Here is a 13327-nt window from a genome sequence, read left to right as displayed (position 1 = left end):
TCTTCTTCCTTGACACTATTCACCATTTTACAGCCAAACATTAGTGTGCAGATTGACTGGCAGGACCAATAGACAATATTCTTCTGACACTTAGAGCAGACACTGCCATATTGATGGGCTTCTTTAGCACAATTGACTGATGGCATGTGAAAATCGCCTGGAGCTCTGTTGACGGTAGTAGTGATTTATGCTCAGTTTCCTGTTTTGCCTGCTCATGCATAACCCTGCACCATTGGCGTCCAGTATATAAATGGAAGTTGAATTTGAAAAACCCTAAACTGACAGCAGACCTATTTTTCTTTAACATTCTCTTTCCATCTCTTTGTGGCAGCTGATCTTGCTTTGATAGGAGCCATTTTCTGTAGACGAGATGCACAGTTTGCTTACAGTTCAGTATGTCAGTGTGCTTGTGGTTTGTTTATAGGGAGAAAGCAAATAGGAAAATAACATTTGCTCTCATTATGTTCAGTTTGTTTTCAGGACAAAGGAATTCTTGGACTATATTAAACACTCCAATTTCAGAGGGGAAACCACAAGTTGGTTTTAAAAAGCCAGGCATTACTGTGATGTATAACAGTCACATACATTAAACCTCTGGCTCAAGCACACTTTTTTGACAACACTGCGTGCTCTTTTGTCTTGCAGCATTTTATTTCTTTTACTTTTACTAGTTTGTATTTAATGACCATCTGATGTTGCATATTGAGGTCAGGCTGAACATGCACAGAGAACAATTAATTTTCAGATGTGCTTAAAATGAATGATCAGTAAAATTCTTAAAACATAAACTGATCTAAAGACATTCAATTTTAATTGTCTTGTGCATGAATGTAGGACTGCTGCCATTCATCCTTCTGTGATTTTTACAGTAGAGCAAAAATATGCATTATGCTGTTTGATTTAGGAGTACAAACTGTATGAACACTACCACTGTACAAAGGTGGCAGGGAAACAAATGGGAGCTATATTGTGGATGAGATTTGTGGTTGCATGAGGACTATGTAATAAGCAATACCAAAGCAGTATATCAGATAGCAATTAGATTGTGGTATTGCAGGAACAGTTCCTGTTCTCTGATTTGTAACTAATGATAGTATAGTGGGAGAGAAGGCAATGTGTAATTAAAGGGCATAATTGTATATGGAGTCTGCGGTCTCTTTTTTTTTATAATAAAAAAATCTGGTATTATAGTAAACAGAGCTAGTGTTTTACCATAGCAATTCTCGGGCATTGAAAAATAGCTGCTTTAGGCTATTCCAGTCAACAGTGCCCAGTAGAACTTGTAACATTCACATCATCAATCAGAGAGGAGGTTTGCATCTCTGTGATAAGATTGCCAGCGTCTGATCCAGATCTTCCCATCCAGTCTTCCCATTCCCTGGATCAGGAATGTTCTTCTTATCTCTGCGGTTTGGCCCTTCCCCGAGCTGTGCCCCGTCTCCTGCTGGCTGCCCCGCCGCCGTCCCTTCCCCATGGCCCGCCAGTGCTTGCCGGCTCTGAGACGTCTCCAGTCTCACCGCGTCTCTCCGCTCCAGGGGTTCTGGGAAATAGCGAGGCGAACTCCCGCCTGAGCGCTACGAGGCACGTGGTGGGGGGGGGGGGGGAGAAGGGGGGCTGGAGCAAAAATGCGTGCTTTTGAAAAGTCTCGGGATGGGTAGCTTGGTATTCTGTGCGCTGAAAGAATGCAGTGCAATCGTTTTAAATGGTTTCTGAGCATGCACTCCCACCAAAAGCGGTTTCCGTGGTCCTGTAACATTTCTGCCGGATTTTGAGCTTGTCCCATCTGAACTGTGAGCCGGAGAGGCTCAGGCTGCTGGGAGGCACTGCAGCAGTCTCTGGATCACAAGCACGCAGCACTAGTCTTCAAGGTCTCCTGGAGTTCTCAGCAGCTGAAGGCCTTGGGAAATCTTGCATCAGTGCCGCTTAGCTGAGAGCCAGGTCTTGAAGAGCAGCAGAGGAATGAAAACCTGCAGACCCTCCGGGACTCTCCTGCTCTATAGTCACACCTACATTTCACTTTGAGTTGTTTGTTTTTAATCAATAAAAAAACAGCTGCCTGGGTTTAAAGTTTTGCATTTTTTAACCCCCTTTTTTGGCATTTTGAAACATGCGTGCGTCTCTCTGTGTTTATACAAGGTATTAGCAAGCTAATAAATAGGCTGTCTCCTGCAGGAGAGGGAAAAAAAGACGGAATTAAACAAAAGATTGTCATTGTTGATATTACAGCTCACTCCCTTTTAGACTAAGAAGTCTAGGGTTGTTGCAGCATGTCCTGGCATTATGTTTTAGGATGAGGGAGGAGATGCTTAATTCTCTGCTGTAAGAACACAAGGAGTATCAGATCAAAGGATCACTTAATGTAGCAGGCCTCATTGTTCACCACTGCAAAAAAAGATTGGTCCTGTCAACTTTAAACTACTGTTAAGGAGAAACGGGCTCTTTGCAATTGTGGTTTCCTCTGACATGGTCAGTAGCACTTTGACTCTAATTAGTTGGTAAATTAGTTGCTTTACCTAACTGGATCTGCTGCTGACATATCCAGCTCTTCGTGAATCCCGTGAGACGAGGTGCTTGTCCTTCAAATCTTAGTAGAGATTTAATACGTTTAATTGCCTTTTCCAGAGGAAAGTCAGGATATTGACTTCAATAAATAGCTTGTTTTATACTCTCCTGACATTTTGGGCAAAGACATCTTTCAATGAAATGTACCTTCGTATGCATACAGCACCATCCACACCCTCTAATGTAAGCCAGTTTGGTGATGTGGGAGAGAAGATGATTCTTTCTCAGTGACCTTGGCATGGTGAGAATTTGAAAGCCTGCATACAGAATAGGTGTTCTTTGAGGGATCACTGTGATACAAGACAGATTTTCATCGAAGCCTTCTGGCTGGTGTGCGTTGATCTTGTATTCCATTAAAGCAGCTTTTCCCAACTCTGAAAAAGCTGAAACAGAGTGAGTGCACCAATCTCGAGAACAATCTCCAGAAAGACATCAGAGACAGAAGAACGTGTCTCTTACTGTTTTTTGAGGTCAGCTCTTACTTTGCTCTGGTAGTTTTCTCTCTCGGGGATTGGCACAATGTATTAAAGAAATCTCATTCTCATGCTGTTCCAGAAAACTGCAGTTTGCAGCCTGATTAACTGTGCCTGAATGTGCAGGAAAAACTGATGGAGGCCAGCCTCTTTTCACAACTACGGCTTTGAACCCGGACCAATGATGGCTCTGCAGCTGGCAGCTGGTTCGGTGTGCTTTGCTTGTGCCTGTCTGATAGTGTAGTTAATCAGCTGCTTCTAGTTTGAGCTTCATACAAGTTCACATTTACAGAGGCGAAACGTTTCTTGCCCTTGTTTCCAGGCTGTGATGGCCTGGCAGAGCTGTCTTGTCACTCGCGCACCTGACACACCCAGATGGCGAGTGCCAGTAGGCTACATTGTGCTCTGTAACAGGCAGTGAGCTGGCTGAGACAGTGTAGAACAGCAGGCTCATGCTGCTGGGTTTTGACGTTCCACAAAGACTGCTTTATAGAATATTAGGCAAATAATATATACACTAATATAGGAATGTACTGTATAAGAAAGCATACTGAGCTAAATAGCCTCAGCTCATTTGGTGACTTTTCTTTTGGTCTTGTTTAGATTAGTGTAGTCACCTCAACACACCAGTGTTACAGACAACAATGAGATTGACAAAGACCTCTGGCCTATCTGAGTACTGTACATTTGATGGATCTTGGTGCACTGTAGCCGGTTTTGTCTTGCAAGAGTCATGTCTTAATCATGCAGGAATTATGAGCCTTGAATTGCCCAAAAGTCTCTGAAAATCCTCCGGTATCCCTAATAATGCAATTTGTGTGACTAGAATACAACAATGGGTTTACAGAAGACTGGCCTTTTCACCTTTTGTTTCAGGAGTTGATTGAAATAACTCCGCAAAACAAAATTACCAACGTTTATTAGATTTTTCAGTACTGTTTTCTAGAAAGTGTATTTAAGCATGACTATACAACATGGAAATATATATATTTTTTCTCTTAGAAATTAAAACAGAACTCTGCACTGACCAAAATACAGAAGTTCGCTCTCATTTCTCTGATCTTTCTCTGCTCTACCCGGGGAATAAGAGCTCTCCCAGCTTCTGGGGACTGAAATGCAATTCACGTAATGCAGACTGGAGCACGTGGTGTACCTTAAGTAAAACCTATTCTAATTCCATGATGTGCTTGGTGTAATGCAAGCCGTCTGCCCTGTGCAGGGAAAAGGTAAGGTTTTCAGGGTCATGCTTAGTCCAGGGATTTCCTTTCCCCTCCTGGCACGGCGAACAATGGCTGACTCACTCCCAGGGAGAGTGCAACACCCTCGGTCACCTTCGCAGCCTTTGTTGCCCGCTCAGGGTAAACTGAGAAGGCCGTGCTTTCCACAAATAATTCACAATTTTGCACCGTTTTTAATAATGCAGGCTGGTGTGGGCCGTGCCAGCAGCTACTTTTTAACAGCATCCCTGGCAGGGGTCATGATCATTCGACCTGCACTTTCTGTAATTAGTTAGCCTGCTACACCTTAATTGGAAACAGTGGTGTGCCCACCTCTTACTGTTCCCAGATGCTACAGGCATGAGTGCACATGAACAGTTACTCTTCCCTGCTGCAAGACATCCTAGCTCATCAAAAGAAGTGCTCTACCCAGTAATCTACCCATGCTTCAGTATCCAACAAGCAAGAAATAAATATGTATAGAAAAATGTTGCTTTCACCTTTCACTTTATATAGATTAATGGGAGCGTCGTATGGGCAACAGTAAGACTGACTCATGTTATTGTTCACATTCTGAAATGGAGAGTCTCCCCTTTGAAGCTGGCAAGGAAAATACCTGCTTTACTGAACTCGGCCGCTAATACACATCTCCCCAGATTTTCCCAGCTTTGCTTTTCTGAGAGCCCAACGGATTTCATTTTTTTCTCTTTGTGTTTTCCCAAACACCTGCGCGTTGACACACAGCCTATATTGCTTACTGTTTAATTTAGCTTCCCAGAGAAAGGCACTGCGAGTCCTGGTTTTGGTCTAATCCAGGGCATCAAAAGGGGTTTAAAACACTCTGGTTTCACCTAATCTTATAACTCAAACCCAGCCGAGCTTGAAACCTGCTTTGCCATGATAGGAATGGACAAATAGAGGTTTCTTCCAGTGCATTAATGAAAGGAACACTGTGTGCTCTGTGGATTAAAGGCCTAAGGATTTCTTTTCCCCAATACGACTGAAAAAGCATAAAAAATAAAGAGCAGTTTGTTTGTATGGTATAATACCTATAAAAGGCTCTTATAGCTCATACCTGCCTAGCATTCATTTCCTGAATTAGACTTCTTTAAGACAAACAAAAGTTTTTTTTCATCACAGGCTGCCAGCTACCAAATGAGCAAAACAGACCAAGTGACTTCCTCTCATTTATCACCTGTGTGTCTTTGTGGTACCTTGAATTTCTACAAAGAAATGAGTAGTTGAAGAAAACTTTAACAAACATTGCTACACTAAATGGATGCTCTATCTAATCCTATTTAAGAGTAAAGCATAAAAGAATGTATTAGTACCCTGTCAGCTGCAGAATACCCAAGGCTAGGTTAATAATTCCTCTGAAAACTGTGTTGGTTAAAGAACATTGCAGCTCACGTTTTTGTTATTATTATTAACTAAATTCATAACACAAATCAATACTTTTACATTTTTAATTTTACATTTTTTATGTATGTACAGACATGCACTATTTATAAACTCTCTACATCATTTCAGGTTTTGTTGAATTTTAATATATAAATGTGTTTAATATACAAAAGACCTGATGGTTCAATTGTGTCTGTGATAATACATATGCTTTTGATTCAAATAAGCAGCAAAAAGCATTCTGTCAACAGCTTTCATTGGTGATCTCCAGAGAATTAACGCCTTTTAAAGGAGAACTCTTGCAGAAATCATAGTAGGATAATCAAAACGGAAGCAGCAAAGCTTGGGGTTGTGAAAGATCATTGGAGTAATTTTTTTTACTGTGCCAATGTTGTCTCTCTTCCCCGTCAGAGTTGTGACAAGAGCAGGACGCTTGTGATTTGCCTTTCAATGAGTGATTAACACAGATACAAGATTCTTCAAAGGGTTTCTTTAAAAACAACAACAACGTAAACGTATAAACACATGACAAAAAAGATAAGATAAGATCACTTTATTAGTCATGTACAATTTCTTGTATTAGGAATTCATCTCTTCACAGACCCCAGCTTGCTCTCCATGAGACACAGACACACAGAGAGGGAGAGAAGCTGGGGGTCAGAGCGCAGGGTCAGCCATTGTACAGCACCCCTGGAGCAGTTGGGGTTAAGGGCCTTGCTCAGGGGCTCAACGGAGTGGGATTCCTCTTCCAGCTGCGGGATTTGAGCCAGCAACCTTCCAGCCACAAGTGCAGATCCTTAGCCACAGTGCCACCACTCTGCCCCAGATACCAGGTCTAAAGGGAGAATCTCAGGTGACCCCCAGTAAAGAGATCTAACTTCTTTTCATTTTGTACAGTTTGGGTTTTTCTAAGACCTACTACCTTTTCCCAAACCCCTGCTCATACTTGCCTCCTCTGTGTTTTGTGTATTTGGTGCTATTATAAATGTGTCACTGAAATCCATTCTTGTTCCTGTAAAGTTAATTTCTGTCACACCCGTTTTAAAAATATTTGTATTGGATCCCCATGTTCTTAATTACCATCCTATTTTATATCTGCCTTTTCTAGCAAAAATTCTTTAAGGGGCAGTTTTAGTTCAATTACTATCTTATCCTGCATCCAATGCAATGTTTGGACCTTTTCAGTCAGAATTTAGACAGAACAGGACTTTTGTTTAATGTCCCACATGAAAGACGGTACCTTCTACAGCCCAGTGTCCCTGACCACTGTAATACTAATATTAAACAACACGAAGACAAAATAAATGTACCATTAATACTGCTCTCTAGGTAACAGACCAGCAGCTGTGCCTACTTTATGAATACAAAAATAATCTATAAAATCTAAGATGGCCAAATGTTGACCTTTTAGGTCTATGCATTTTTAAAAGGCAACACTCGTGTTTTTTATATATTGGATTCACCTGAAAAAATGTGAGGAAATCAGTTTCTCACAGATGTGATTGCCGATTGATCCACGCGCTAAAGGCATTAGAGATTTGAATGCCCTGTTCAGTGACTTTATTAATTCTGTGGTCATTGAAACATCATGTATCCGACTTATGTTAAATCTAAAAGCAAGGGGGCGACAGGAAACATTTTGAAAATATTGTTTAATAAGAGGCTATAGACAACAGGTGGCAATTCGCCGCATCGAGCACGCGCGGCTATCGTGCACGGTTCCCTTCCACTCGACAATCAGGCATGTATTCGGTCGCCTCCACGCTCTGGTTTGGGTCCTTCCGCTTCTCTGTCGCATGTTTTGCTGAACTCATGACTTAGGTGTGTATGCTGAAAATGAGAGTGAAGTAGCTTGGCGTTAAAACAGCTAAGCTCGTTTTCAATTTGCTTTCAAAAAGCAAAGTTATCTTATTCGATTGCAGTTCACAGGATGAGTCGTAACAGTGAAATTATTTGGTAGACTTCGTTTGTCGTGATTTTCTGTTTCTCTTTATTATACTTCCAGTGAAATAAACACTATTGTACGTATTTCTTGCAGTGAATTTGTTACATTAAAACCGAGAAAGCTTAAACGCCGTCATTTCTGTTGTCATTTTTTGATTGAAACCCTTTACGCAGATTCTCAAATAGCGTAATACACATGCTTAAGAATAGGCAGTTATAAACGTAAGCGTAGTAAAAGTTGCTTCTCTCCAGTTTTTTTTTATAATAGCAGAATATACTGTAATCTTACCAAATGTACATTCGAATTTATAAGTTCATGACTTCCTTTAGGCACTACGGATAGTATTTGGTTTTTAAAGATGACGGTTTGCAGTATCGGAAAAGAAAATCGCAAGTCTAGTTTAGACATGAAGTTTTCATTTAATTGCAGCTTCATTTCGTTTCTGTGATAGCAATTGGATTTAATGTGAATCCACGTGATAAATTATTTTAATGTAGTCTTTGCAATTAAAATTCTTGTCTCCAGTTCTTAAGTAATTTAAACTTAATTTCAACCGCTTTTAGAAAACGATGACACTCTGATGTGAATAAGCTGAAATTTAAGAACAATGTCATGTTTTTGTTTTCAAAAGCGTTTTTATACGGAGTGTTCAATAATGACCTCTTTGTTACAGAGTCTTCATACCTCATTGTGTTATCACCCGGGAGACTCCGTATTGAGAAGCCTTTTCATCAGGTGCGTAGTGAATTCGGATGTTTATACAATTGACTTACACATATATACAGGTAAAGTGTAAGACACCGCTCTACCCTTATTCCTCAAGTGAGTGTAGTAGAACGGGTTCACAGGGGTCTATTGCCCTTGATAATCTACAGCATCCCATGAGCTAGCGAAAGAGGACAGAGATGTGTCTCCCCTCATTTTTAGGGGGTAGAGAGAACGAAAGTGAGCATGTTTAAAGCAGATCCAGGGGAAGGGTCAGTTCACACACCTGGAACGCTACTACATGAATAATTGTATTGGATGCGCTTATTAAGAACATACGACCTGTTTTGCTGAATCCAGCATCACGTCCTGTACGTCAGCAAGCCTTTCTATCGTGAAATAAACGCCGTTTTGACACGAAAGGCACAGTTTAAAATATTTAAGAAGGAAAAAAAAAGTGTTTTACTTATGTTGGCGATGAGCAAGTGTGATATGAAATGTCTGCCTTTTATTTCGATTGTTTAGTAATTCCAGTCAGCTTTTCACATGCAACATTCAATCAAAATATGTCATTTAACTAAATGGATTACCACATCCTACAGTAAGTAGGATAGCCACTGGGATATTTTGGTTAACTATCTTTTCTAATATCCTGTTTCCCCACAATGTTCTTAGTACATGTCCTTGTCTGACTTAGTGTTGACAGAGCAAAAAGGAGGGATGAGATGAAAGATCCCATTTCTTAATCATAGAAATTGATTAAGGAGATTGGGCACATGATCTGCTGGTTCCCCAAATTGCCATTAATGTTAACCCAGAGGATGTACAGTACCTTCACTATTTTACTATAAGAAATTTTAAGTCATGTAAGGTAATGGGAGCAGGTATAGCTTAGTGTACCATAAAGCCCTAGAAGTAAGGAGTTTTTGCAAAGTGCATGTTGACACAATAGATTGAGCAAGTGCAGTGTTGACTGTCAACACTGGTGAGACCAAGTGAGCAAAACAAATTATGTCTTAGCAGGTGAGTTCTGCTGAAAAAAATATTTTAGGGAGCTTAGGGATTTAGCACGTTTCCAAGAAAAGACTACTTGGAAAAGGGAAAAAAAAAGGTACATCTGCCTCCTAGCACAGCTCTTTACAGGCAGTGGTGTATGAAACACCTGTTCAAGGTAATTAATGATAACGTGAACTGATAAGGATGACAGAGCTGTTGACCACAAGGAGTAGTAACCTCCTAAATCAGGGCCCTGAAACAAAGTGCCATCAGTTTTTCAAATCCAACGAGGCCACCATTCACTCCTTATCTTGTGTTCCTCTGCACAGCATTCAGGCCACTGAGGGGAACAATACAGCACCTTCCCCTGCTCAGAGTCTGAGTGACAGTGGGCGTGGGGGCACTTGTGTCTGGCTTTGCACTCTATCTTTCATTCTGTTGTTTTTCCAGCAAAAATTCCGAATTTTCTTCTTCACAATAAAGGGCGTGCGTCGTAGGAACTTCCTACCTTGTTTATTTAACTGGACTTTATAATAGACTCGGGTTCCCATTCAGCACATTTGTTTCCTTTTGAGAGAATTCGGCTTTTCGATCTGGCAGACCCCGCAGAAAAGCTGACTAAAGGTGAAAATGACTAACAACTGAGCCACAAATTCGGCTGCATTTCAAGCTTTACTGGGACAGCTTTGTGAAAAGCTGAAAAAAGTGCTCTTGTATGTCAGCAATGCATACAAATATGAGAAATAATTCATGCTTGGTTATTGTTTTGTTTCAAGTAATAAATAGTAGCTCACTCCGTTTCATTGTTAAGCATTCCGAAATATATTTTAATTGTTCTACCACTTCACTATTTATTGGGCTTCTAGAGTGCCATTTTCTATATATGTTGCATAGCCAAAGCTTATATTTTTATTGAGGTTACCAATTAAAATATGCCAAAAAGAATCAATAGGGCTCTTCACAATGATAGGTTTCTTTTCTTATGCGGTTCTTAAATTTAGTGTATTACACGAAAAAGAAGGGAGGGTTGGACTGAGCTTTCCGTGCTAACATTGTCAATCGCGTCTGTTTTTTTTAAGAGATCACAACTATTAATTTGCAAAAAATGCATGGGGAAAAATATATGTGTAAGAATAGCAAACTGTACAGCCTGAATGATTTAAATTGTATTTTAATAGTACTCATTTATATTGGCTGTGTGGATAGCCATTTCCTGTGGGTTGTCAGAAGAGTGCTTGATAGATGCCAGTGGCCAGAAAGAACCACAACATCGGGAACTAAACTTCACTATGTCCTCTCTTCATATAGGATCGCAACTGTCGGAGATATTATTTCAACCTTGACTTAGTATAATAGGATTTGTCAAGCAAGGCATATAGTTCTCATAACGGCCCTTTGTATGTTTTTCATAAGTGGCCTAGTGTTTTTATGAATGGCCAGTTTGAACAGAAATATGGAAGCAGCCTGATCAGGTGGGTATCTGCCTATCACATGACACCCGCACCAAAGGAAGGGACAGGGTAAAAAAAATGCAGCAGAGGAATGCGGACAGCAGATTCCCAATCTTTGAACCCTACAATAAAATTGCCAGTCAGTCTCCCCAACCTCTCAAACCCCCCACCACCACCCCCAAAAGAAAGGAACTCAGGGGCACAGATAGTGCCTTCGTTTGATCTGAAGGTCGCCAGCCTCTCTGCGTGTTGAAAGACACCTGGCTGTAGTTCCTTAGACTTATTTAATAACATGAAGGGGAAGCTAACTCTCTCTCATAATTAGGCCTAATTACCAAGGAGGTGTTGACAGATGAGCCAAGAAGAGACAAACTGCCTTTATCCAAAGACTTAGAGTCAGATTACTGTTGCGGTCTTATCTGTTACACAGGGAGAAGAACCTTCAATCTTTGTTGCCTTGTTACAGAGGGGAAGGGATAGCACAGGGACAGAGGGCTTAAGGTTAAAACTCTGACTCCCGTTATATGAATCAAACCTTCCAGTAAAGGTTTTTAAGCCCTGAAGTTAATCATTTTTATTTTTTTGTGTCCTAGCATGTTTTATTAAATATTAATAGGACACTGTCCAGTTTAACAATGCAGAGTCTGACCCGTTGTCCTGCATTTGACTTGTGCAGTTCTGGAGCAGGAGTCAGATATAAAAGGAATTTGTTTTTCTTTATTAAACATCAAGCTGCTGAAGATGTACGCATTACATCTGATCAGGATCCTATCAGGATTTTCTACTGGAGGCAGAGAGACTTGATCTATTGTAAAAGGATGTTTGGGTAGATGTATTAAAGTTGACTATCTGTAATTCCTGTTTTTTTGCAGAGAAGCAGCTGGTTTGCAGTTTACAGTGCTGAAGAAACACTGTGAGTTATAGGAAGAGGTGCTGAAGGTCTGAAAAGCAGTAGAAATTGCATTCTGTATTAAAGCACAGCAGTCAGGATTAACTTGCCAAAGAAAAAGACAGTAGATCTTTTATTTGTCCATCATTTTGTTGCAGTGTTCTAAATTTAATCATATCTACGGATAGAACCAGCGAGAGATCATCTTTTGGTTTGGTGGTATCCTGTTGCTATCAGGAGTTTGGTAAAATATTTGAATGAAAATCATTTGGATGTGATGCTTAAAAAGATTTGTTGACCTGAATTTACAATCTGCAATCAGAACTGAGTCACAGTCAGTTTGAGGAGAGACTTGTAGTAATATCTTAGGTGTTTTTCCTTTTGCATTATTCAGTACTTGCTGAGACAAAATTCTCTAGCATAACTGGACATAAGCACAGGGCCTAAAGACCATCGTACTTGCATTCTGAGATTCAAAACTAATAAGTCATAGAATATATTAACAGGATTTGTTTGCATATTTATTTCACAGCTTAATCTTAGTTGTTTAAAATAAAGGCATGCAAATTAAAAATTCCATGACCTATATTAGTTACAGTTGCCTAGCATACCTTATTATTCAAATAAACAGAAAGCTAGTGACAGCTATATTCTGCTGTCCGTCTTCAGTAGAGAATGTGGTTAAAGTGCATTTCTCTTGATGAATTCGGTGCCGGGCAGGAACAGTAGGGCCGAGTCAGTTTGTGTAGAAAACATTACCCATAGAAATCTTTCCGACTCCCGTTCAGAAGTTCTGTCTTGTGTCGTCTTGGGCGCAGACAGTGAGTAGGAGTGTGTAATGCTCAGCCCTGCCGGTGCAGGCCCCAGCTTTGTCTCTGAGCTCTGGCCTAGATTGACATTTGGAGAGTAAACCTGCAGTTTGAGATGTGTCACCAGCTCCTCACTGCGAGCTAGCAGGACTTTAAAAGCAGCACGGGCATGTTAATCCACCTTTTATCCCGGCCAGAGCTCTCTGTCAGATTCGGGGATAGGAAAGGAATGTTTTATTTTTTTAAGATTTACTTCATTGCTCGTATGTATTAAGAAATCACGGAAAAACTGTCTCTTACCTGTCTTTTCATTCTTTACCTTCTCAATATCACAAACATGATTGCAAGTCTTGTCTATTGTTTTTAGCTGCAGCTTATGAGCCTGAACTGCAGAATATGTATATATCGTGTACATGTATATGCACAGCATGTATGCAATGACTGTGCTACTGAAACAGAGTCATTCAATTCAGTCATTTATTATCTTTTTGTTCTATGCTCACCCAATTTGAAATTTAATGAAAGGTGCAGATGGACTCCTCTGAGCCTCCTACTTATCTGCCCTGACTGAAAAAGAGTTGCACCCCTCACTGACATCACAATTTCACTTCAGTCACTGGGGATGTTGCTGGAAACTCTTTGCAGGGAGCCCTGAGACTCTTGGCGAGCTCACCGAAACGGTTATCCTGGTGGCACTGAGCCTGTTGAGTGCTACCCCTTGGGGAATCCTGTTCGCAGTCAGGTGGCACAGTCCAGGGTCCACCACCAGGCCGAACCTGTGCCTGGAGAGAGAGCCTTTATTGGCTGAACCGCTGAGGAGGTCCCTCGTTTAATTTATCACAGTTCATTATTACAGTGTAATGACCAGCTCAGGTTTGG

At 40.7% G+C, this 13327-nt stretch overlaps 1 protein-coding gene across 6 annotated transcripts in view; it reads left to right on the top strand.

Annotated features, from left to right (window-relative positions):
* Positions 1-13327, top strand: part of gnb1l (guanine nucleotide binding protein (G protein), beta polypeptide 1-like) — a 33327-nt gene that overhangs the window by 1850 nt on the left and 18150 nt on the right. The window contains exons 1-3 of one of the 6 annotated variants that reach the window (XM_088935582.1): positions 7437-7474; positions 8272-8333; positions 11623-11663. The exons of 1 other annotated variant lie outside the window; for it this stretch is intronic. Coding sequence is in view for 2 of the 5 variants with exons in the window: in XM_088935585.1 (XP_088791711.1) it covers positions 8351-8383 (33 nt within the window). In the remaining 3 variants the exon portion in view is untranslated. Of the gene's footprint in view, positions 1-7425; positions 7675-8271; positions 8384-11622; positions 11664-13327 lie in introns of those variants that run through there. 4 more of the 6 variants (XM_088935580.1, XM_088935581.1, XM_088935585.1 and 1 more) reach the window with 4 other exon arrangements.

The sequence above is a fragment of the Atractosteus spatula genome, chromosome 17 (genome assembly GCF_055471065.1).
Source record: "Atractosteus spatula isolate fAtrSpa1 chromosome 17, fAtrSpa1.hap1, whole genome shotgun sequence".
Taxonomy (NCBI): domain Eukaryota; kingdom Metazoa; phylum Chordata; class Actinopteri; order Semionotiformes; family Lepisosteidae; genus Atractosteus; species Atractosteus spatula.
This window is presented reverse-complemented; position numbering and strand designations above follow the sequence as displayed.